This window comes from Podarcis liolepis (assembly GCF_965112155.1).
Source record: "Podarcis liolepis genome assembly, chromosome: 5".
In the NCBI taxonomy this organism is placed as follows: Eukaryota; Metazoa; Chordata; class Lepidosauria; order Squamata; family Lacertidae; genus Podarcis; species Podarcis liolepis.
Genome location: NC_139556.1, coordinates 42,256,887 through 42,282,923, shown reverse-complemented (window position 1 = coordinate 42,282,923; position 26,037 = coordinate 42,256,887). Strand labels below are relative to the sequence as shown.

Genomic DNA, 26,037 nt, shown 5'->3' with positions numbered 1-26,037 from the left:
CAAAGAGCCCTCAAATTACGTGTGAACGTAAAGATGTCTCTTTCTCTTTCCCAAATGCAGTGAAACAAAAAAGGCTGCGATCCTATACACCCTTGCTTGGGAGAAAGTTCCACTCAGTTTAGTGGAACGTAAGTCCACGTAATGCATAGGCGGAATCCGACTGCGGATCCCGGTTAATAATTAGATCCATGAACCTTACTCACGAGTAAGTACATTTCCGGTCGCCGTTCAAGATCTTAATAGCCTGAGCCTTTCCCATTTGCTAGGAACTCAGCCCCATGCCATTCTAGAAAGCGTGCAGTGAAGTGTGTTAAAATAGGATTCCGAATTGTGATCCGGATTTACCGGAGATTTATCAGACAGATATGCAAAAGTCACAAGGTAATGAGGGTATCCGTTGATTTGAACTGGAATTAAGACTGCAACCCTATATTTCCTTACCTGGGAGTGAATCCCACTGAACTCAGCAGGGCTGGCTACTGAGCAGCCACTTAGGCTTGCACTGTATGGCTGCGATGCTGACATTAATTTCCACTTCAGTCAGAGACTTCCTAAAGCACCCGCGCAATGCTAATCACGTCTAATGGGAAGCAAGCCTTGCTGAATTCAGTGGGGCCTGCTCCCAGGACTGCAGCCTGAATACATTGAGGAGGAGGAGGAGGCCAGTCGCTATCCTCCCTAGAGTCTTTCTGCTTTTTAAGTGCGCTATTGCTCAGTACGAGACATTGCGTACAGATCACTGTCGTTCAAAACTCGTGAATTAGTTCGCCCCAAGCCAGCGTCCGTAACTGGACAGGCTGCCCGCCACGTTTTGGTTTGCTCACGAAAAGGGATGATATAGCTCAGACTCACCTGTCTTATTCTGTGGCTCTTGAATCTAATAAGTAATTCTGGAGTTAGCTCGCGCGCCCTGTAGCTGAAGAAAATGGACGACTGCCGAAGAATTCTGTGCAGCCCGGGAACCTGCCAGAGAGCAGCCAATTCACATCCACCTCCTTCGTCTGGCAGCTCCGGTTTTAAGGGTTTGCTTCGAACGCCTAAATTACACGCCCGTTTAAAAACATGAACTCCCAGCGCAAACGCTGGCTGCGAACACGCTGCGCATTTCAAGCCCCCCTTATTCCCTCCCAAAGAACCCTGGGCGCTGTAGTTTGTAAAGGGCTGCTGGGAACTGTAACTCTAAGAAAAGCGAACTACAGTACCCAGAATTCTTTGCGGGTGAGGCTGTGTTTCGAATGTGCTTTAAAGGTATGTGTGTATGCAGCAATCCCGGGTAGAGGTGGCTTTTCCTTTGAAGGAGCTGAGTGGACGGCCCTACTAGGCTGCTGTGGGCTTCGAGAGTTCACTGCAAACACTTTTGTAAATCAAGAAAATCTTTAATAAAATAAAATAAAATAAAAATTTGGAGAAAAATGTGATTGTAAATCCCCTAGTTGCATTCTATTTTGCGTGTTTTAAAAATAGATGTCCTAATACTGTGTCTTGTGCTATTAGAAGTCATCCTGGCAAACTGAAAGATGAGGTTTAAAATAAACATTGCAATCCCATTGCCTTCATTTAAAAAAAAAAAGTTTTCTGGCACAGCAGTCATTCAACAGGTGCAGCTTCCCCACCATCACGGCTTTTCCGTGCCAGAGCATTTTCACGTGCCTTATTACACCATTTGTCCGGCAGGGTCTCTTTCCCCCATCCCATCCCCTCACCTGCCACCTGAGCCCTTTTGGAGAAGAGATCTCAGGTGCTGAGCTGGCCCTGGGACCTCGCGCAGGCAAAAAGCGTGGCCTCTAGTCTACCATTCAGTTAGGGTCCCTCCCTTCTGCTTTAACAGCAGAACCGTAAAAGGGGATGGTCATGTTTCGGAGCGGGAAGCATCCTTCACTTATGGCAGGCTGGCGAAAGTGCCCCTCCCTGCACCGTAGGCAAGCCGAGGCTCGACCGATCCTCTCCGGGCAACCGGTTGAGGCTTTCGAGTCCGGGTGAAAGTTTTTTGTGGTTTGTTGTTGTTGTTTTGCTTCCCACCGTTCCATTCCCTCTTCCACTCCCCCTTCCCCCACTTGGAACAACCCATTTGAGCCGTGTGCCTCGGTTGGCCTGTTCCAACTGTGCCGGGAGGGGAAGGGGAGAGACAAACTCCGAGCTAGACTCGCCAACCCCCCCCCCCCCTGCTCATTGGCCCTGGGTGTAGGGGAATCCTTTCGCTCGCTCACACGGCCTCCAACGCCAATAGCATGGCTTTTCCAGAAGGGGCAGCGACTCCCAGCCCTTTGGAGGTAACTACAGAAACACCATAGGGAAGAGATCCTTAGATCTTATTTTAGCAAAATCCAATTCAGAGTTTTAAACTGCAGGCTGTCGTCTGGTTTCCTGCTTTGACCAAGTGTCGAATTTCCAGCAACCAAAGCTGTGGACGTCTCTCCCTCTTCCAAAGGATATGTAGTTCTTCCAATACATATATATTTCTCCTTTGGATGGGCCGGGGAACCAGATGCTTGCAATTGTCAGCTCCGTTTAAGTTAAAGAGGACTCACAAGAAAGTTCCTACTATAAGCACATTTAGGCAAGTCAGTGGTTGTGTACATAGATTTAATTTGTATACAGGTGTGTGTAAGAGTATTTAGGTTTAGGACCCCAAAGGTGCAGTTCCACAACTTGATTCAACAAGTTTCTGTTGCATTCTTGCTGCTGAAGTCAATAGTCTTACATCAGTGTTAAGTGTTTTTCGGACTAGCTCCTGTCACTGGACTACTAGCAACCCTAGGAACCAAATTGGAATGTCTTTCTCATGTTGTAGGTTACCCACTGTTTTGTCAGTGCTTTGGGACCCTAGGACTGAATATATATTGTTAATGCAAGGTCTCAGTATTGCGCACAGGGTGATATAAAAGTGTTTCTTAGCATGTGCAGACTGCATTTCCCACTTCATCAGTTCCCAGTTCATCAGGGGAGCAGGCAGCGTCCACCATCAGTTTGGAGACATTTGGGTTGAAAGGATTTTCTGGTCAGGGGTGCAATGTCTTTGTAGGATTGATCTCTCATTCCTGGAATCAGCTCTAGGATCCGGTGTTTAAAAAATACTTTTACATGCAATCCAATTTTGCAGTTTACATGAAAAACATCTTCCATCCTATCCATAGAAACACAGGAAAATCAGTCCATTGGCTCATCTAGTTTGATATGCCTACACTACACTGACTGACAGCAGGTTGTCAGAGTTTCAGACAGGGTCCCTTCGGCCCCCCCCCCCCGGCTCAACCTGGAGTTGCTGGGAAATTTAACCTGGTACCGTTTGCATGCAAAATATGAGGTTGTATCACTGAGCTATGCCCCTTCCCATTCAGCTCAGCAGGATTTACTCCTAGGTAAACGTGCATTAAGTCTGGAACACATCACTTCTGAAGATTGTGAAAGTGGGATGGAAAGTGAAAGAGAACCAGTTTTAAATCAAAAATTATATTCTAGCCAGTGTGAGGTTTCACATCTGAATTAAGGGCATGAGGAATGGAAATGCGTGACCAGCACATCATGCACAGATCACTGTGCAGTGCTGATTTATTTCACAAAGTTCTATCAGTTTACTTATTCTATAATTCTGGGGCTACAAAAGGGCTTCCAGTTAAATAACTTGAATATTCTGGAGGGCATTCATCTTGTTTATAAAATCTTAAGCAGGGAGGCTGATCCTTTTGTCTGAGACGCTGTTTGACTTCGAGAGAATCATACCCTTGTCACTGAAACCAGGAGAATGGCCACTTCCTGAGTCCATATTCATAGCCACTAACACAGATGAAATCTGCACCTCACTCATAAATATGCACAGGGAGGAAAATACATTATCTGTCCCCTTCCTTCTCATATATCACAGGCTGGTTACAGGGTCTTAACGGAAGCCTCATTGGGGTTAAGCAATCTTGATTTATATGCCTGCAACCCTAAAGAGGTTCACAACTTGGCTGTAGAAAGCCTCAATGGATGCAGAGGCTCCATTCTCAAAAGAGCTCTCATGAACAAAGGGGCAGGCAGGGGAGGGGAGTCTCCCATTTTCCTTAAGAATTTAGGGCCACATTTTAGCTAGGAGTGTTCAGGGTAAACTGCCACCTTTTAGTTGAAAACTTCGGGCTGGCTTCCAGCAAAGCCTTCCCTGTTATAGACATCTCAGAGTAGCTGGCTTGGAGGAGAACTTTGTGGGGCTTGGCCTAGTCTTGAGAATAACTATTATTATTACTATCGTTTATTATGATGGGCAGAACACAACCAACTGGTAGGGGTGCCATTAAAGGGAGGGACAAACACAACACACAGACTGCAAGCAACAAACACAACACACAGACTGCACGTTTCAGACTGCAAGCAATTCAAAATGCTGCTTTTGACCTTCATAGCTTATGCACCTACCGATATATTAAAGCCTTCAGCAGTGGGTCTTTGTGGTGCCTCCACCATCAGAGGTGAATGACTACCAGAGAGAGGGTCTTCTGAGTGGTGGCTCCCCAGATGTGGAATTCTTTCCCCAGAAACATTCACCTGGGAAAGAGCCATACCTGGCAAGCTTTTTGGTGCCAGGCAAAGAGCTTTTTATTTCCACAAACCTGCAGACTGATTTAGGCTACTTTTGAGTATTTTTACGTTTGCTTGCCTATTTTAAATTGTTTTATTCTTTTTTCATTTCTTTTTTTATAAGCCACCAGACTAAGATTGCCCAGCAGTATGAAAATTTCCAAAACAAGTGAAACTATATTCACAGGTGTCTATGTCTGCGAAACGTAGGCCAGAGAACCAAATTTCCTTGCTTTGAAAAAAGCGGATGATCACCTTGGGTTGATAACATTACACTATAGTGATCCTGAGGTATAAAAATATAACTCTTAAAATAGGCTGCATTTTTGCATTTGCAGTTTTGAACATGTTGAAGGGCAGGGTTTGACTTTGCCAAAATATCTTGTTCTGCATCCTCTTCCTGCAGGAAGGGCGAGATGGCAGACTCAGGCAACAGAATTGGGGAAAGGAGCAACACGCTGTTATGTATTTAGATTATTATTAGTGGGCGCCATCACTGAGATTGTGCGCCACACCCTCAAGTGGTTCTGGACCATTCCTGCTTCCCTAAAATAAATGAATGGACAGCCCTGCCAGCCTCACACTCCAACTCTATATATGCTCACTTGGAACTTAGGTTCATTCACAATGAAAGGCCAAACTTTATTTTCTGAGTTGCCAAAGCAGGACTAACCTCTTCCTGCCCTTCAGAGCAACTTCAGGCCTTTCTAAACAAGCTGAGACCCTGGATCTTTCCATAAAGGTTCTGTACTCCTGTGCATGTCTGCTCGAGAAGAAGCCCCATTGAGTTCAGTGAAACCTACTCCCAAGTAAGTAAGCGTAGGAATGAAGACTTAAACTATCTTTTAGCTTTGCTTCTCCTGTGCTATTTATGCGCCTGTACAAAGTACAGTGGTACCGCTGGTTACGTACTTAATTCGTTCCGAAGGTCCATTCTTAACCTGAAACTGTTCTTAACCTGAAGCACCACTTTAGCTAATGGGGCCTCCTGCTGCTGCCGCACCGCAGGAGCACAATTTCTGTTCTCATCCTGAAGCAAAGTTCTTAACCCGAGGTACTATTTCTGGGTTAGCGGAGTCTGTAACCTGAAGCCTATGTAACCTGAAGCATATTTAACCTGAGGTACCACTGTATTGACCTTTACATTTACAAGCAACTGCATCAAATCTGGCCGGAAGCACTGCAAAAAGAGCAGTTCACATTCACATTTCAACCACTTTTGGCCACTTGCTTGTGTTTTCCATTTGACTGGAAGCCCTGTACGATTGTCACAGAGCTGCACACTTTCTCCATATGGCCTTGCACACTAGCTGGAAGAACCAATGGCAGCAACCTTTACAGCGTGGCAAGTTTCACTTGTGAACTGCAGTTGTGCAACGCAGAAGCTGAGGTGCCATCAGAGTAATGGGTGCAATTTACAAGTCATTTCTGCAAATGCCCTTTCCTTCAGCAGCTATTTGCAGATCCCTGCAATTTTAGTTGTTTCCTACTACCGGTGCACCCCCTGCCAAAAGTGGGGTGCTGGGTACCCCCAACCACATTTAGGTATTCAAATTTGATTTAAAGAACCAAGTGGAGGGGGGCTACCTTTTTTAATGACTGTGTCTTTAACAGCTGCAAAACACACAGATATTCAACAGAGGAAGCTTTTTTCAGCAGGCCAATACAGACTTGGGAGAATAATCTACTGCAATCTAGCTCAGGCTCTCTGAAATCCCTACATGGATTGTGTTGCTGTGTGACTCAGTTCCATAGAGGAAGCTTCTGAACCAGTGCACCACACTGACAGACAATACTTCCTGAGAGCAAATCGCTTAAGACACTGTGGCTTTAAGAAAAAATACGAATGGTGCAACAGAAGCATCACCTGTTGTACCAGATAGTTAAGAGACTGAAGCTGTTATCAGTGGGTAAAGCTTTTTCCAGCATCTGAAGTGAGACTGCATCTCTGCTTATCACTACAGCTGTGAAAGGCCCTGGTAGAAAGTTGCTAGCCCTGAAATTATTACCCGTCCCTTTCTGGCCTGGAAATGTTTCCTTCCGTAGCAAAGCAATGCCTTTGCAATCTTGCTCCCAGAAAAGCATTTTTATTATATATTTTTAGACCTACCAAACGCCACGTAACATGCAGATTACAACTGTGCCTGGGATGCAATCCAGTTCCCACTGAAGTCAATCGTGAAACTCCCGTGAATTATAAATAAATCAGTATCTCAGCCTGACTTGGAAATATGTGCCACTGAAAATCAGTGGGAGTTGCTTCTGAATTGTTGCCTATTCAAACCAGTCCAGGAGTGGAAATAGTATTCTAGTTTTTGCAACCGACTTCTGTTATGGGGTAGTGCCCTTTACTAAGTCAGGTATGGTTCTGCTTGTGTAGAATATATACATAGAAACTGACCAGATTTTTTAAAAACTCTTAATAAAACAATAAGTGAAGAATATACTAGTTCCAAACAAGAGGACAGAGAGAGAGACAAAACTCCAAGGAAGTTGTTATACCACCACACCCAAAGGCTGAAATTGTCCAGAGAAGAAGCTTGTTAAATAATTTATTGATTTATACAAAGTCTTTCCAACTGTAAGAGTTTGGAGCCAACCGAAAATCAAGTAATGCAGTTCTTTCTCCCTTATTCTCTTTAGAAAAGAAAAAAAGAAATTCAAAGGAAAGGGAAGATAAACGAAAGCATCCAAACCCCAAAACAAAAGAGGCAAGAAAACCGCTTTTTTTTTTTACACTAGAAATATACATCACAAAAAAATCTGCAATTTCCTATATACAAAGCGGCTGAGTTGGAATCGGGGACCCATATACAAAACAGTAACAAAATCTTGATTGTTAGGAGCAGGAGAGCTACCACAGAAGGGGGAGAAGGGGGTTGCTGTGGGTGGCAAGTATTAACAACAACAAAAAGGCAGCCGTCCTGAGTACAAATAATTCCACCCCATCAGAAGCTCATTTATTTCCCAGTCAGTTCCTCTGATTTAAAATGAAACTGTATTTCCAAGTGTGCGTAGGATAGGGATGTGACTGGGAACTAAGCTCCACAGAAAACTAAGGCTGCCACCCTAAGCATGGTTACTACAGAATGAATCCCACTCAACTCAATGGAACCTACTTTAAAGGAAATATGCCTGTTCTTCATGCACAGCTCCACCCAATCTTAGCCAATTTTTCTCAGAAGTAAGCCCCGGGGGGATGACTGTCAAGTAAGAAAGCTGCATCAGGAGATAACCCAATCCTAAGCACTTTAGCAGCACAATCCTAAACACATTAACTCCAAAATAACAGTGCAATCCCATACAAGTTGCTCAGAACTAGATCCTATTCAGGGGCCCTTACTCCAGAGTCAGTTTGCATAAAATTGCATGCAACCTTTACAGCACGATCCTGAGGAGTAAAGTCCTATTGAGTTCAATGGGGCTTCCTCCCTCGTATGTGCGCGCTTAGGCTTGCCGTTGAAGAGAATCGCTCCGCATAACAACGTTTACTCAAAAGTAAGCCCTACTGAGTTCAATGGGACTTACCTCCTAGTAAGCAGGCTGAGGATCGCAGCTGAACTGAGCAGCAAAGTCTTTTTCTATTTGGATGGAGCTACATTTTCCAGGGGCGCCTGCTTTTAAGGTCAGATGATTTGGCTGCCCCTTCCCCAAAGTCCATTTGCTCTCAGCAGTTTCCATTTTTACGCTAATCGGAATAGGGGGTCGGTTGGGCATCATGGCGGCTGTTTTGTTTCCAAATGCAGAATGGGGGTAAAAGAGGGGGTGGGTGGGTTGGAAATGGAAAATAAACCAGGGTCGAGTTACCCATAAAAGTTGGAAAGCTTTTCTTGCGGTTTTTGTGTGTGTGTGTTTGGTTTCCTTCCTTCCTGTGCGAGCGACGCGGCTGTGCGTTTGGAGAGTGCGCCCCGTCGGAGAGCAAAGGGGCGCTGCTCCTTGGTTCCCATAACTTAATTCTGTCCGAAATATATATACACACACGTTATTCCCCCCCATACGTGGCGGGCTGTACAAGACGTCGCGGCGGCCAGTCCCGAGGCTGGCTGGGGCTGGCGGCGTCGGCGGCTACCCTGCTTGGCCGGAGAGGACGGGAGGGTCGGGCAGGCGAGAGGGGGCGGCGGGGCGGGCGAGGGCGAGGCAAGGCACGGCCGCAGTCACGACGGCTCCGAGGCGTTGCTGCAGGGGCTGAGCAGGGCCAGCGGGCCCGACGACACCGCGGCGGCGGCGGCTGCAGCGGCCGCCTTGTGCTTCTTGAGGAGCCGCGTGATCTTCTCGTCGTCCGAGTTGGGGTCGAGAGGCTTGTTGTACTCGTCGTCGTCCTCGTTCTCCGAGCTCTCCTTCAGCTTCTCCGTCTCCGAGTCGTGCTTCTTCTTGGCCGACGCCATCTCGGCCGCATGCCGCTTCCGCCACTTCGTCCTCCGGTTCTGGAACCACACCTGCGACGCGGAGCCGGAGAGAGGGAGAGAAAGAGACAGAAAGAGGGGAAGACAAAAACACACGCACATCTTTGGTCACGCGTCTCTCCAGGGCGCAAGTCACAAAGGTTTAAAACAACAACAACCCAACCCCGATCCGCAAGAGAAACAATCGGGGTGACTACCACGCGCTGGTACCCTGCAGTGCGGCGCAGGGGTTAGAGTATCGGACTAGGACCTGAGAGACCAGGGTTCAAAATCCCCACCAGACATTAAATTCACTGGGCGAGCTTGGGCCAGTCACTGCCTCGCAGGATTGTTGTGGGGATTGAATGAAGGTAAGAAGCATAGGCATGGCTGTCAACTTGTCCCTTTTCTTGCGAGGAATCCTATTCGGAATAAGGGAATTTCTCTTTAAAAAAAGGAAACGTTGACAGCTATGAGCATAAGGGCGGGGGCTTGGGACTCCTTAGAGGAAAAGGTGGAATATAAACGCCATCAAATAAATCTTCAGAATGCACAGGCCCTGGTCCCCACTTGGGCCATGCTGATGCTTAAAGAGTAATTGCCCTTGGCTTATACAAAACAGGGTGAATCCTTTGTGTTTATATAGTCACTTAAATTGAATTACAAACCCCACTTTAACCTGAAACCTTGGCTGGGAGTAGGTCAGGGTGGCAGAAAAGAGTTGCGATTTCCTGGCAGGGAGGGGGGAAGAGAAACATAATTAAGGCTATGGGATAATAAATCATATGGGATCTGGGAGACCAAGATTCAGATCCCCTATTTGACCAGTCACACTTTCTCATCCTAATCTACCTCACAGGATTATCTTGAGGATAAAATAGGGGGAGCATATAGGCCACCTCGGGCTTGTTGGGAGGAAAAGTGAGATATAAATGTAATAGTAATACTAATAATAACCATTGAAGTAAGTGAGACTTCTTAGTAATCATGGTTGGGCAAAGCAGGAAGGGTTACTGGGGAAGTCACTCCTTGGCTATAAATCAGTTGCTCATCAGCAGAACTTTACAAAAGGAAGCCCTAAAGTTTCATGTAAACTACTTGTCAAAGTAATGTGAGTGTACACAAGATATTTTCATTGAAATGGAGCTTCTTCCCACCTTCATGTGCTTGGGATGAAATTCTGCAAAGCCCTTATCCTACCATCTCATCACCTTCTTATTTAGAATGTACTCTGGGCTTCCTGAACAAAATGAACCAAACATGTTGTGAGAGTAAACACATTGGAACAGGGAAGAATTACTAATGAAGTACTTGCTTAGGAAGCCAAACCACGTCTACTTGGAAGTAAACCCCGTCACTCCCAGATGACTTTTCACAGGGATGTGCTTACTTCCAGGAAACCTGGAGGGCAATTCCTTGACCACCCAGATGTCCCGTTCACTCCTAAAATCTTAGAATCCCAACCCACTTGCATTGGGGAAGGGAAGAGCATGGTGGCCCCATCTGTCGGCCAGAAGAGGAGCAGCTGCAGGGAGCGGGGTTTCCTTTCTCCCTGCCAGAAAGAAGTGTACAAACTTTGGAACTCGGAACTAGTGCTGAAGCTTGCTTTTCCCCTACTCCCACTCAGTCTTATTTTCCTTTTCCATCATGGCCTTTTCGATAGCCTATGGGTTGCAATCCACTTAGTACTGATTTGGGTTGGGGGTTTATTTGCTTTTTTGGTGGAATAGAGGGTAAAAAATCCTGTAAATAAATATTGGCTGAATGTAGGCAATTTCGTTAGACTCTGTTCTGGCTTGGCCAAAGGAAGGCACATGCAGGCATCTATACCCATCCTATATTCTTTATCTGCATGCAGCTCCACACCCCGCACCAAGCTCATGATCCACATCTGCAAACCAGGGCACACACACCACCTTGTCCTCATCCACATCTTATGCTATCCCATCACTTTGCTTCCTATTGGATCCCTGCCCCCAAAGCACCCCCAGTCCTAATTCACACCCCTGGATTTCTCAGCCCAGACCTCAACTTCAGCGGCAGGTGGCTTTCAAGCAGGTTCTCTTTAAGTCATGCTCTAAGCTAAGTTAATGCTCAATGTCCTTTAATGGCTGCCTCTTCCCTGCTTATCTAGAAGCAAACCCCACTGAACTCAATGGAACTTATTGCTTAGTACAGAGGATTGTGCTGTTAGGGCAGCTGATTTCATTCCCTTCGTACATACTGGGATGTAAATGACACCAAACCCCCAAAAGGCTTACTTTCATGTAAGCCAAATCAAGCTTTAACAAGGAAGGTGTGACACTCTCCTGAATCTAGAAATTTCCGAGTGGCATTTAAATCTAGCCACTTTTGCACGAAAAAGAGAGAAAATATTACTTGTGGGAAAGTAGATCAAATCCTGCAAAACCCACTGAAGAGTAAACGTGCATCATGTTCCAGCTTCAACTGTACAGAAATATGGTATAGAAAGCCAATTTTTAGGCCTCATAAAAGTACTGGGGGTCTTGACAGGAGACATTTGTCTGGTTATATTGAGGTTTTATTACTGGCCTTCGAGAACAGTAGGAAAACCAGCATCAGGATTTTATTTCATGGGAAATAAAGTGCTGACAAATGAACCGCTCAAATAAGACACTGGGACCCCATTGAAAGCCATGATGGGAACTAAGATGGCAATCCTAACAGAGTAAGATCCATTGAATGCAATGCACTTTTAAAAACTGAAATTGCCTCTCAATCCAAATGCAGAATTCCTTGTGATAAAATCAGAAAACTATCTGCTGATAATCTTTTTTAAAAATCCCACATGTTCCATAAACATATAAGATCACGAGTTTGTAAGCCCCCCCCCCACTGACCAAAGAATGATCCACCCCATGTTAAACAATTTTGCAGTGCAGTCCTACACGTGTTTACTCAGAAGTAAGCCAGGCTGAGTTCACTTTCTCATTCAAAAGTCACTCTATTATGATCAAATCAGATTTCAACTAATGATGAGGAAAGTGGCGGTGTGTGTGTGTTAAAGAGCAAGAAATGCCTTCGCTACAAATATTGTTTCAACTCTATATTAAAAACAACTTATGCTTTTAAAGTGTATTGCCTTTTTAAAGGGGGGAAACAACAAGACGGCAGAAAACACCCCCCCAATCCCTTGCAAACACATTTTATAATCTGTCCACAACTTTAATAAATTAATTTTTGGTGCAACCTTATACATTCTTTCTAGGAAGGAAACGGATTGAATAGTGGCATTTCCTGCCATATTTGGGATCAGCTTGCTCATCTCTCTGACCTTCGGAATAACTCCAGAAGATCCCTTAAAGAGGACACAGATCGGCTGATGCCAGTTTATTTGTAAGCGAACCTGCTTAGGGCTGAGGAGCTACAAGGTTTAAATTCAGTGTCTGGGCTTATCTTAATTATGACTTTTAAAAATAATTAGAATTATTAAGATTTTTATTTTGGTAGAGAGAAAACACTAAGTCTAGCAGATACAGTAAACAGCAAAGCTGTGTGACATCTTGTGGTTAGAAAAAATGAAACAAGCTTTAGCGGGCTCGACAAGGCTAATAGCCACGGGCTGTTTCTTAGCACTTCAGTTCTTAAGCCCACATATTCTGAACTCATTTATTTACCTCCAAGAGAAGGCGCATAGAGGCACAGCCACTTTGCTGGGGAGCGAAGCCCCACTGAACTGGGAGGAATTTACTTCTAAGTAAACTTGCCGCAGACTGGGAGTGCTAGTCCCTCTGAAACCAGCTCCCCTTCGGTGCCAGCACTCTTCCCAGTGCAACCTTATAAGTGCCTACTCAGAAGTAAGCCTACCCACTTTGAGTTCTGAAGGACTTACGGTATTCTGAGGGGAAAGAGTTGAATACAGTATAGGACTGTTTATTCGTATTCCTGCTTGCCTGGGAGTAAAAGTACCATGGAAAAAGGGTCACACTTCTGAGCAGACATGCTTAACATTGCACAGCAAATATGATTTTTTGCCACCGGAGCCTCGGGCGCCCGAGATGCTGCTGACAGTCGAGGAGACCGGCAACGGAGGGCTCCTTACCTTGACTTGACTCTCCGTCATTCCCAGCGAGTAAGCGAGGCGGGCTCTCTCGGGTCCTGCCAAGTACTTGGTTTGCTCGAAGGTTTTCTCCAAAGCGAAGATTTGCTGCCCTGAGAAAGTCGGCCGCGAGTGTTTCTTCTTGCCGTCCTTGTCCAAAACCATCCCAGCCTGGGCTGGAGAGAGGGACGAGGGAGCGGAGAGAGAGAAAGAGCCCCGTCAAGCGCCGAGGAAAAAACAACAACTCCTGGACCCTAAAGCCTTTTGTGCGCGCCGGGCAGAAACTTCCTCGGCGGATCTCATGCGGACCAGCAACCTGAAATGCCGTCGCATTTTTCCAACCCGCCCTTTCCCGAGAGCAGCCGCAGAGCTCGGGCCCAGCAGGAGAACTTTGCCACCAGCTAGCCTGCAGGAGATGCAACGTCAAGGGAGAGTTTAAAACAAAACAAAAACCAGCGGCTCGTTGTGGAGGCTGCGATCGGGGCTGCGCAAGACCCTCGAGCTGCTCCATCAGTTTCCCGGAGGCGACCTGGCTAGTTTCAGCTGGCCTTCAGGAAACCGATCCTTGCCGCTTTCATTTCCAGACATCAAAACACCAGCCAACTGGAAGCGTCCTTTTTTGAGGTTGCAGATCACCGCGCTGGCTCACTCTCTTTCAAAGGGCCACCCCCTTTCCCTAAGCGAAACACGCTGCCTCTTTATCTGGGACCCGAGCCCTGGAGCCGCTGCTCGGGCAGAAAAGAAGGAAACCCCCCCCCCACCAGCACAGCTCGCCCTGCCCATCCGCCTAGGGCGCACCAAACCAATCCATCTGGACCTGTTTGCTCGCCTTGTTTCCTGGGAATGAGCCCTGGCACCTGTTGCCTGCACCCAGAGCCCGGCCGGGCAACTTGCGAAGCTAGAGAGAAAAGAGGCGCCTCCGAGCATGTGCAGAGTGCTGTTCCACCCGGTCTCTCCTAATGAGCGCAGGGCTTGATGGGACGGGCACTGGCACCTCTAATTTTGAGGACTGGGGAATTTTAAAAGGAATCTCCTTTTTTTTTGCAGAGATCCTCCCCTCCTCCCTCCCAGACCCGGCTCCTCGCCCCCCCCCGCCTTCTTACCGGGACAGGCGAGCCGGGGGTCCCTCCAGGGCGCCCCCTGCATGACTCCGGGCCAGAAGATGGGCGGCCTGCCGGGCAGCTCGGCCAGGGGCTTCGGGTAGCGGGACACGGCCGCCGGGTTGAAGTACATCCCGGCCGCGGCGGCCCCGGCCAGCCCGTTGAGGCGAGGCAGGCCCGTGAGGAGGCTACTGGCGGCGGCGGCGGCAGCCACGGGCCTGCCCAGGATGTCGCTGATGCCGTGCGGGGTCCCCAGCGGGATCTGCGCGTTGAGTCCGCCCAGCGAGGGCGCCTTGAAGCCGGCCGGGCTCTGCAGGGCGTAGGGGAAGAGCGACGTCTTCATCTCGGCCATGTTGTGCAGCGCCGCCAGCGGGGCGCTGCTCAGCACGAAGGCGCCCGGCGGGCGGTTAGCCTCCATCTGCCCCACGGCTAACATTGGCGGGCATCAAGGGGCGGGCGAGGCCGAGCGGGAGCGGGGAAGGCAGCCCCGAGGGCCGGGCAGGAGTCCGCCGCCGCCGGCTCGCCGACTCCCAGGGAGCCACAGAAACCAGACTTCGCCTCCTCCTCCTCCTCCGTTCCTGTTTTTGGCGGGAATTCGCCCGCAAGGCCGCTGCAAAGTTTTGCTCCGGTTCTCCTAAGCGCCGGCGGGAGCGCTCGGCGGCCGCGGGTCCTTCGCTGGAGGGCGGCTTCAGCCGCAGCAACTCCCGGCGGGAAGTTCTCCGGCCGAGAAGGGGAGGGAGAAGGAAGGCGGGTCGGCCGCAAAGCCTCGGTGGAAAAACCAGCCACGACAACGCCAATCTCGGCGGCTCAGTTTTCTTCTTTGCAAGCTTTTAATTTTAGGAAATAACTTTTTTTGGGGTGGGGGGAATTCTCCCAAATTTGGAAGTCCTCTCGAAGATCGGGAATTGGTGCTGGAGTATATATATGTATATATTTATATTTTCCTCTTTTTTTCCTTTTCCCCTCCCCCCCTTCCAAAAAAAATCAAATAAATGCTTTTTTATTTCGTTCTTCCCAAAGCAAGGAGTTTTCCCTCCCGGTGAAATGGACTCGAGCGCTTGGAGTCCCGGAGTCGGGACAAGATGCGCTGATAACCTCGCAGGCACCTGCCAGCCGAGCTCTCGGATTGGTCGCGCTCTCTTCCGAGGCCGCTGCTATTGGCCAATGGACGGGCATCCCGGTCTCCCCGCTTTGCATGCGCGTCATGGAAGTGTGTGCTGGAAGGGGCGGGGCGGAGGGAGGAGGGCGCGCGGCGGAGAGAGATCAGAAGATTGCGGGGGAGAAAAAGAGCAACATTAAATGAAGGTTCTATTATAAAGTCAAGGTACTTTAAATGGCTGTAAATTTGCCCGCTGATTTATCTTTCCGACGACTAAATAAATCCCGTTGAATGGGAGTTTAGTTAGGCTTAAGGGTTTCCCCCCTTCTTCGTTTCCTTTATAAGGAATCGGCAATATATATATATAAAGGTACATATTTCATGTTCTCGTAATCGTGCAGATCTGCAAGAACTTGTTTTTTTTTTTTAATCGACCAGGCAAAGTCACTTTCACAGTGGAACTATCCCTCGCCATTTCTTGATTGTCTAACATTGCGTAAAAAACACAAACCAGCAGGGCTTTTTACAGTAAACCAACCGAGTCTAAACGGAAGAGGAGCTGGAGAGAGAAAGAGAGATTGAATTTGCCGTTTGCTGATCTTTTCTTATCCCTCAAGAATTGTCTTCCCTATCTGTTTTCTCACCCGGGAGCTCAATAAATAAGCGTGGAATAAGCCGCAAGGAAGGGTCTTTAGGCGTGTGGCCCGCGAGTCTTTTAGCTCTATTAAGATCCGCGGCGTAGATGATTATCTGTGCGTGACTCTCGCCTTCTTTTATTGCCTGAACTCGCTTCTGATATGTATCAATCTTATCTAGCAAAAGGCCTTTAAAAGAAGACCTTTTGTCCTTATTGATCACATCGCGGACTCTTGTCACCGACCTGTCTCCCCCCCCCAACCTCCCCCTTCTCTCTTTCCGACTTTACAGTTGCTTTTTTAAGGCGACCGAGAGGTTGGCAAGGTGGTTTTGAAACTGGCCCCTGACCAACACTCAGCTCGCCCGAGTCTTTGACTTGACGGGCATAAATGACCTCCTTCTGCACCTGCCTAGGAATCGTGCCTTCCTCGGCTATTCCTTACTGTATTTTTTAACATTTGAAAGGCGAAGATCAAGAAAACCTTCCGAACATCATTCATGATAGTAGTCAGCCGCCAATCCTACGAGGTACCTGAAACGCTGGCAAGGTTGACACAAAATTTATGTTGAGTTTTCAAAAAATTAAATGGGGATTTTTCTTATTTAAAATGAAGAAGAAATGGCTCCATATGTCAATTCTAAACGCGCTCTACCGGGCTTTCAGAATTTCAGCTCCAATATATATTGCTACTTTTCTTCTTCTTCTTTTTAATGATAACATCCATTCCTGAAAGTAAGTCTGACATAAATAAGTTGCAACTCATTTAAAGGGAATTTAGTCAGGATTAGAATGCCGTCTACTGCTTCTCAGTGATAATTTCCCTTTTTAATCGAAGTGTGGTATAATAATGTTGGGAAATGTTTCTGATGAAGTTTGCTTATTAAATTCGTGTTTTTATCTGTCAAAATAGTACCCTATTATTTTGAAGCCTGGCAAATGACTCTTAAGGGGAATCCAGAGTGATTCTTATGGTGAAAGGATCCTTCTCAGAAAGAAAGGGAAAAGCTGAACCCGTGTGATTGTGCGTCAAAACCTCTTTTCAGACGACCACGAAGTAAACCCTGATTTGTTGGCCCTGCGATAGTTCTCCATTCTATGCACGCAACTAACCTGTGTAAAATGCTACGTGAACTGCCGCTCTACGGATGCGTGTTTGCAGGTTTCCCCCGCAGCAAATGCAAGACACGCATCTTAACAGGAAAGGGCTTAGCTGAACGATGGCGTGTGTGCCATGTAATTTGCACTCATGCCCATAGTGGAGTTTACTTCCAAGTTGCGTATCCAGGATTGTGGTGTCTCCTGACAATCATTTAAAGTACTTGGAAACAAATCTCGGATTCTGCCCCAGTATCCTTTTCTTACAACTGTAGCCCCAGAAGCATTAATTAAAATATTTTATTTGGATTTAAAACAAACACAAACAAAAAAACCCTCATTCTCCCCAAGCGCAATTAACCGTTACATCCGCAGTTCCAAAAGGGTGGGTTTTGTCTCTAAAAGCAAGGAAACACGTACACCTCCCCTCACTCAGACATAGAAGAGAGTCTGTGTGCCCGCTGGGAATTAACAGCATCAATGGAGACCAGGCCTTCTGTGCAGATCCGATCGCGAAAGTTGCCTTTTGATCTGCTGCTCAAGTCTGCTGCTCTCCAGATCGCCCGTTTCCTAGTCTTCACCTCTCGCCCAACACAACCACATCTGGAGGGGCAGAAAAATCCCAGGGCATTGCTTGTCCAGCCTCCTCGGACTTCTCTCCCGGTTCTGGTATTCTGGGATGCTCGCTGCCCAGTCGAAGCGCAGCTCCGTCGAGGGTCCTCGACGGCACCTCCTGGCCTCTTCTATACTGCGGTCCGAAGGGAACTTCGGGTCGGGAGCTGGAAACCTATCGATTTCAGGGGGACTCCTCCACACCATCACATCAATCGGATAGGGAATTAGACGGAGATGGTTAGGTGAATAGGCCAACTCTGAAAAGCCATTACTGGGATTTGCTTCGGAAGAGTAACTTCCATTCCACCACCCACCTCACCAAAGTGGGCATTTGCAGCCCCAACTATTCGCCTTTCGGAGATCAGCTTTGCATTGTCCACGGTGGCTTGCTTTGTCCAATGTCCAAGTTCTCAGACTAATAATAACAGCAACATTTTATGGTTGTTGCTGTTGTTAAATAACGGCATTTGTTGTTAAACAACAACATTTATTATAATTATTGATGATGAAGAAGAAACGTAATTCCTATGACGTTTGCATGGCTGTAAATTTGTATTGATTTTATTGTTTTGCCGTTCTGTAAACCGCTTTGAGGGTTGTTGGTTTATTTTACGAAATAAAACAAACAAATAAAATGTTGATGATGATGATAACACATATTGAGGGCTTGGGAGAAATCTTGAGAAGGAAATGTGCCTTTCTCAAAGTTCATTCAAAAGTGCGTTTTCTACGGGTTGAGGTTCCTAACAGTTTCTTACGCTTGGCTTTAATAGAGTCTCTGTCGAGATCCGCTTTACCCTTCCCTTAAGAGGGACCGGCCGAAGTGAAAGGATCCCACGCCTCCTTTAGCCCTTTGGGATCAAATCCCGTCCAGGGACTTTTCTGGGACTTTTCTCTCGCAGAATAGAAAGCGTGGGGTGATCTCATTCCCCACTTGCTGCTGGGCTGCTTCGAGGAGGTCCCGGGAGCTTGAGACGGTGGTGGCGAGAGAGAGAATATAACATTTTCAATGGAGCGGTTGGCAGAGATACGACAGGAAAAAGATGTATCTTCCCTCCCGCGCCTCCTCCTCCCTCGCAGCCTCCGCTGTCCAGCCAGTAGGAAGCTGCGGGGGGGGGGGGGAATCTGGCTCTGCAAGACACGCCTACAAAACCTACAATTTCCCATCCCTCGGATCCAAGTGTCGCCCAAGTGTGAGATTCGAGGGACCAGATTCCAGCTGGCGTTGCATTGCCTTGGGGGAAATACTTCTGCCCAGGAAAAACATTCCTAGTGAACACAGCACAACTCGTATACATTTAAATCCCAGTGACTTCAGTTTCGGCTGGTTTGTGGATTGGGTTTAGATAAACTGTATGTGTCTTTTAACTATTTATGTGCTTCTTTTAATGCTAAAAATGCCCTCTATGTCACATCAGGTAAAAGAAATATAAGAACAACCAGCAGCAATCATAGTTTTAGTATGTCTGTCAACTAGTTTCAACTCTTCAATAGTTCATCTTTTAGCAGATTAACCAATTAATCAATGACATTTATATACGATTAGCCATTGCATAATCCGAGTAAAGGTGCCTTTTGGAGGATATATTGAGAAAAGGCGACAGGTTTTCCTTAAATGTCAAAACCATTACAATGTTGCCATGAGTTTGTGGGTGCTAGGCATCCCTTAAATTCCTGGGACCAATAGGTGCTGGAATTTAATTAAGTCTGGTGTACTAAAATGGTGTTAGACTCCCATGTGTTAGAATCTAATCAAGACCCCTGTGCATTATTTGGCTGTGCATGAGACACCTCTTTAACCCCCTGGAATCAACATGTGTTAGAAGCCAGTTGAATCAGGCGACTTCACCTTTTGAGGTGATGGCCTGCGGAAGAGCCATTAAGACCACACACAGGATCAAAGAACTAAGCATGGAAAGGCTATTGAATGGGCCCCTCCTTCGCTCTGCAGATAAAAGTCAGGGGTTTAGAATAAGAGAGAGTTAGAAGTCATATGGGCAGTAGCTTAGCATAGGGAATGGGGAGTTAAGCAATGGCATTAGTAAGCAGCAAGGTTTGAGAGCAATGGTCGGGGTCTGCTTAAGTCCAAGGCTGCTATGTGCCTATGAGAGAAGCCAGAACCTCTTGACGTATGAATGCTAGGCATCCCTCCACTGCATGCTCGGGTTGTATATATGTGTAAATAAGCCATATATCACAAAGGAACCACCATCTCTGCTGTGTCTCATTTTCCAAAAGGAAACATGGACCCTGGATACGGGTGTCTGGAACCTCGCATTGCTCTGGAGAGTGGGGTGGTATAATATAGTATAGTAAAGAGAAGCTACCATTTACTACACAGAGGCGTACCTAAGGGTTGGCAAAAACTGGCCCTGGCCGGAATCTCAGGCCCCGCCCCCGCCCCAAATCATCTGTCAGACAAATGGAGAGTATGACATACATGCATGTAGCAACACACCACAGCTGTCCTTCTCTGCAGTAATGTGATTTTTTGGGGGAGGTGAGGGTGCGCTGATACATCTCCTTGTTAAGGCCGCAGTCACCCTATGTACTCCTCAGCTACACCTAGAAGGAAAGACAGGCTCTAAAGGTTTAGGTTTATTCTTCAATTCACACATCACTTCCCACAAAAAAGTCCAAAGGCGATTTACAATCAAAACAAAAACAAAAATCCAGGGGAAAAAATCACACTTACTGTCAAGTTTCTTTTCTGCTGTCCCTTCTTCCTTCCTGTCCGCCTCCCTTCCATGTCACCCTCCTTGACTGCCCTGCCACCCCAATATTTTCTTCAAGTTGGTGCCACTGACGTGTGACCACGTACCGAGGAACTGCAAGGAAATAATACCACCCAGAAACATCCAAAAAGTTTCCAACTCTCTGTCAAATGGAAACCCCAGAATAGGCATTAGGGCAATATAAAAATGCTACAAAATAGTGTGGAGTGTGGCAAGCTTTTGGGTTCTTCAGAAGGCCTCACCAGGCTAGATAGTAAACAAACAAGGGAGTCAGAGAGTTGGCTGATGCTGGAGCCATGCATGGGTGAAGACTGCATTCGTCACTGTCTTGAGATGGATGTGGACAATCATTCTAACTTAACACAATGATGGAACTATGGTCAACAAGGCTACTTCTGTTTTTTCCATTTTATTTTTAAGAAACCCACCTATTTCTTGGTGCACCAGGCCTGCTTCTCATAGGAACTGGAGTGGCAGGCATTACAAATAGTTTATGTAAATGGTTTTTTAAAAAAACCTGTATGAAAATAAAACTCACGATCCAATATATTAATTTTCCCCTCTTGGGCACCTGTGATTTTCCATGCTGTTATTACCTTTCAGAATGCAATAGATAATTTATATCTGTCATCAACAGCACTTGTTATTCATTAATTGGGTATTTGTCCTGTTTATTGACTTGCTTGACTTGGTGAATATCACCAAGTATTCTGCGAAGAAATATATGGCTCTTCTCTTTCCAGCCCCTGTGGCCTGGGCAAAACGCCTTTACAGGGCTGCATTATATGTTTGCCTTTGGCACTAGGGAGAAATTCATGAAAGAAGTGCAGCATCACCACAAAGTCTGAAGATTTTCTTTGTGACAACCCAGAAATCTGTTAAAGCGTTTACGCATCTGAGGATTTTGGCTTAAATGGCTTGTGGATCACATAGCCAAGGTTGCAATCCTAGGCAATTCCCAATCGATGGAATTCAATCAATCGACAAGATCAAGCTGCAGGGATCTGAAGCTTACCGTCCTAATTCTCATTCCATTTTGTACACCTAGGTGCAGAAGAGACCTTCATTTCTGGGGTTAGTGATGTTTATTAGATAGCACTGTCCATTTCAACAGAAGAGTACGGTTTGCTTTCTTCATGTGCTTTGTGAGGACAAGTGACAGAGGAAGTGAAGGTTGAAATTCCTGGTTCAAAAGCAGACCCAGTTGCAGCAATCTTCAGTATAGTAATGCTATCCAAAATTTCACTTTTGAAGGGGACAGTTTTTGAGTTGTCTGTAATAGAGATATTCTATGGTTACAATGTTGCACCACACTTTGGAAGGCACCATATATTTTTATCAATTATTGTTGATGTATCAATTATTATATCAGCCTAGCTTAAAAGACTATACAGTTTATATTATCTTATAGGCAGAGGTGCTCAAGTGCCTACAGATTCAGGACACTATTAGCAAATTTTCATTTAATGAGCTAAAACTGTACATGCTTTGAAAGTATATAGATGCAGTCATTACGGAATAATTGCATCCCTGCTGAAATACGAGAGGGCTCACCTGTATTGGCATTCCCCTGGTTTTTGAAGGTTCCCCTGTTACACGTGTTCCCTTGATCTCTTGAATTGAGCCTCCTGTTTTAACTGCTGTGTTGTTTTAATGGGATTGTTTTATTGCATATTTTAATTCTGGATGTTTGTACTTAAATGCTTGTGTAACTAGTTTTTATATTTTGGAAACCACCAATAAGCCAGTTTTGGCATTATACTGTAAGTAAGTAAGTAAGTAAGTAAGTAAGTAAGTAAGTAAATATTAACCAGTAATTGGGGAGTTAGCCTTACAAAAATTCTTCTTTCCAGGTGTTTCTCATAGAAAACATGGGTGTACTAATCAATCAGAACTATATAAAAACTTTCTAAATGATTAGGACTACCTAGTTGATGCAATTGTATGACTGTAGACAGAAGTTCTTCCACCTGAAGATCACACTGAATATAGATTGTGTATACATACTATGTTGAAGTCCTTCCTTTTTAATTCTAGGCTTGTGAATTTGGAAATGGGCAAAGTGACTGGCTGTCTTCAGCACTTCTGAAGATGTCTACAGCTCTGTCATTTTGTTTGTTTCTGTTTTCCTATACAGCTCTGCTATCCTGAAGTCTATAATCTGTATTATTGTAAACTTAATCAGACTCATCTGTGTATATTGAATTTAGTACCAACAGTCCTTTCATTGTCTGATTTTGTACAATTCAGACATTGATTCTAAATTGTGCACTGTGGTCATTCAGACATATATTTAATTTTTTTAGTTCTGTGCTTGTGGACTCCTGGAAATACATTAGCCAGATCTTGCCCTGTACATATCACTAGAAGTAGCTGGTGGCCTGAAAAATAGTGTTTTATATTTAAGAGGTTGTCATTATTTATTTTATATAAAGTAAACAGGATGCAAAGATCAAATAAATATGATGGAAATATGAAGTCCACAATCATAGATATTTAGGTTACAGTCCAACATTTGCTTGCCTTGTACTCAATGAGACTTAGAAGTAGACATGTATAGAATTGCACTGTTTCTTTTTTACTGAAAATGCTCCAGGCTGCTGATGTTTGCAACCTTATATGTTTTCCCCTCCCAGCAGTTGAAAACCAGCAGTGCTGTGGTCTCTCTCCTTTGACCAGCAAAGAATCAATAGGAATCAATATTAGAGTGCAAGTAATGCCACCTGCTGGATATCTTCATGCACTGCAGTGGCAACTTGAAAACTGAACACCAAGAACGTTTCCCCTTAATGCCAAAGTTTCTGCTGTGCTTGTTGGCTAATCACCATAGCTGTCAACGTTTCCCCCTTTTTAAGGGAAATTCCCTTATTCCGAATAGGATTCCTTGCAAGAAAAGGGAAAAGTTGACAGCTATGCTAGTCACATAACACAGACTCCCAGTCTAACGAAAGGCACTTGCTCCTAATGTTATTCTGCAGAATTGCTCAGTGTATTTCTACTAATGTTAGGGATCCAAAGAGTAGGACTGACCCAACAGTTTGGTGCTTGAGACAAAGCACAGAATGATGCCCCCCTCCCTGCCAAGGAAGAAGGGACGAGTGAAGGAACAAGAGGGGGAAATAGAGATCTACACTGGGACCTGCTGCCCCTGGGGGTCCTGCTGCCTGAGGCAGTCTCTTCACCTTGCCTCATGGGTGGGTCGGCCCTGCCAAAGAGGTTCCTTTCAGTGGAGGCTGCTCCATGAGGGTGGGTGGGGCACTGCCCCACCAGTCTCAACCTGCCCCCAGCCATTCCTTTGCCTTGTTACTTACAACCACTCCTGGGGGTGGCACTGCCTGTCAGTTTCCTCCTCCTTAGTCTCAGTGTGGCCCTTGTAGAATTCAGCAGAGAGGGCTGGGACAAAGCTAGAATAAGCTGTCCCTGTTGTCCTTGGCTCTGGCCAACTTCTTGATTCTAGCCTCCCATTAACTTGTATCAGATAAAAGACAGAAAAGAAGGCACACTCCTGACAGATGCAATAAGAGATAAGCCTAAAAAAATGGTGAAAGAAGAATGGGAATGTTTAAATAATTATTTAGGGGACAACAAGAAAGATCTGGCTATGTTTAGAATGATACCGCATAGAGAAATGTTCCCTGATACCAAGATGAGTGATTCCTTTGGAATGCAGATAGAGATAATTGATAAGAATAATGATCTGTTGTGAGCTTGACGGAAGTGTACAATAGATGAACTTTCTTGCTTTGGCTCATCTTCCTTTTTATTTTCTTTTATCTTTCCCATTGTTACTTATGTTCTGTGCCACGTACTTTGATTTTTTTTTAGTTTTTTAAAAGTTTTTTTCATTACTATTAAGGAATTTTCCTTTGTAATTTTGGTTGTCTATATTTATATGTACCTGTTTAAAGCAAAATAAAAGTTTAAAAAAAAGAAAAGAAAAAAAGAAGGCACACTGCCTGAATGAATTTTGCAAACCACTGGTGGTCTACAAACCACATTTTGGGAATTCCTGCTATGGACCCTATAGATGTATATCTAGGGTGCTTTTTCTATTTTAGCTGATATTCCCAAATGTTTAGGACCTAAAATATTTAAGCCTGTGTGGGAGACCTCCTGGCAAATATAACATGTGTGCTGTCCTTAGTCTAGTCGCCTAATCACAGGGCTATTCTAGTTCCTGAATAGATGGAAGTTTGCTCTTTGCCCTTCTCCATCAGACCACCTTTAGTCTCTCTAAGCTTGTGCCTGCCTTGAATGCTCCTACAGAGTCAGATGGCTATGAGAGCTTCTCTGTCTAGCAGAGGGTGCTTCTACTTGCCACCGCTTACAGCCCTTCTTCCTTCCCAAGTGCAACAGAATGCTCACATGCTGAAGGTGACAGACTTGGCTTCTTTGAAGGCCTCAGGCAGCTGTGATGCACGGCCCCATTATTGGGTTTTTTCTGGTTAAGGCAAGGCTGCACAATTTGTGGTCCATTGCCCTGATCTCACATCCCATCAGCGACATATGGTGGCTTATTCCCCTAAGAAACATAACTTTCCCCTTGCCTCCTTGCTGCCTGCCTGGGACTGGAAATTGCGGGGGTGGTGGCAAAAGAGCATGGCTTGCTAAGCTTGGTAGATCAAAAACTCCCATAGGTCAAATTGGGACAAATCTGTTTGCGTTCCAAATCACTCTCCCTCTTCTAATGAGAGAAGGCTACATGCCATGCTCACTCCCCCCGACCACCCACAATTTAAGATATATGTCAGTGTTCTTTTTGTAAGCCAAATGAAGACATAGTTTGTCCTCATTCTAATTAGACGGATGTGCTTTGCTGCAAGTCATTAGTGCTCTAAATAGGTTCCTTTCTTACTGATAAACTATAGTGGGGGTTTCGGGAACAAATTGCCAATAAATAGAGAGCTGGCTTATAGGATCTATTGATTCTCACTCACTGAGCTGTAGAGGTGCTTTGTCTGACTTCCTGAATGTGAAGGCAAGGTGAAAATCTAATTAATGAGCCTTCTCCTGAAAAGAAGGTGGAAGGCCAAAGTTTCTCCAGATGTTGTGGATTACAATGTACACAATCTCTGATCATTGATGCTAATAGGAGCTGGAGGATCTAGGGCAGGGTTCCCCAAACTTGGGTGTCCAGCTGCTTACTGACTACAGTTCCCATCATCCCTGACCACTGGTCCTGCTAGCTAGGGATGATGGGAGTTGTGGTCCAAAAACAGCTGGAGACCCAAGTTTGAGAAACCCTGATCTGGGGGGGTCTCAATAGTCTTGCCAAGGCTGCCTTATTAATACAGGCAATGCAATGGTTGTCATGACCACAGCTAGTCCATCTTGACACACAACTGGCTCCACACATTATGCAGAATGCACTCTGGACCCAGTGATTTTTCAGCTGACCTGGAGCACTGACGTTTGTTCAATATTTCTGTGGACAGCAACTGTAAACTGTATGACTTGGGTGACTATTTTGAACTTGCTTTGAGAGGACAATATAGCCAAATGAGAAGTGCTTTTCAGTTTAGTCTGGTTTTTCCCTACTTTTTAACTCTGGTCCTCCCAAACTTGGAAAAAAAAATGTACATAGTTGAAAAGTTGGTTCATGAAAGGAACGGATAATCTATATCGTGGTGGGGAATCTGTGGCCCTTCAGATGTTGTTGGACTGCAACTCCAATTAGCTGCATCTAATATGATCAAAAATAATGTAGCTCAGTAACCTTTGGAGGGATGCAGCTAGCACCCTCCCTGGCTTAGGTGAACA

At 45.7% G+C, this 26,037-nt stretch overlaps 1 protein-coding gene across 2 annotated transcripts; it reads right to left on the bottom strand.

Annotated features, from left to right (window-relative positions):
- Positions 1-7,072: 7,072 nt before the first annotated feature.
- On the bottom strand, positions 7,073-15,177 carry NKX6-2 (NK6 homeobox 2). 2 transcript variants are annotated; one of them, XM_083505514.1, is made up of 3 exons: positions 14,100-15,177; positions 13,000-13,167; positions 7,073-8,990 (listed from the first exon to the last, which is right to left on the bottom strand). In XM_083505514.1, the coding sequence occupies exons 1-3, from the start codon at positions 14,530-14,532 to the stop codon at positions 8,620-8,622; spliced, it is 972 nt and encodes a 323-aa protein (XP_083361640.1). In that variant the 5' UTR covers positions 14,533-15,177; the 3' UTR covers positions 7,073-8,619. The 2 variants fall into 2 exon arrangements, with proteins under 2 accessions (XP_083361640.1, XP_083361641.1); XM_083505515.1 differs by having other exon boundaries at positions 13,000-13,172; positions 14,100-15,176.
- Between the last annotated feature and the right edge of the window lie 10,860 nt (positions 15,178-26,037).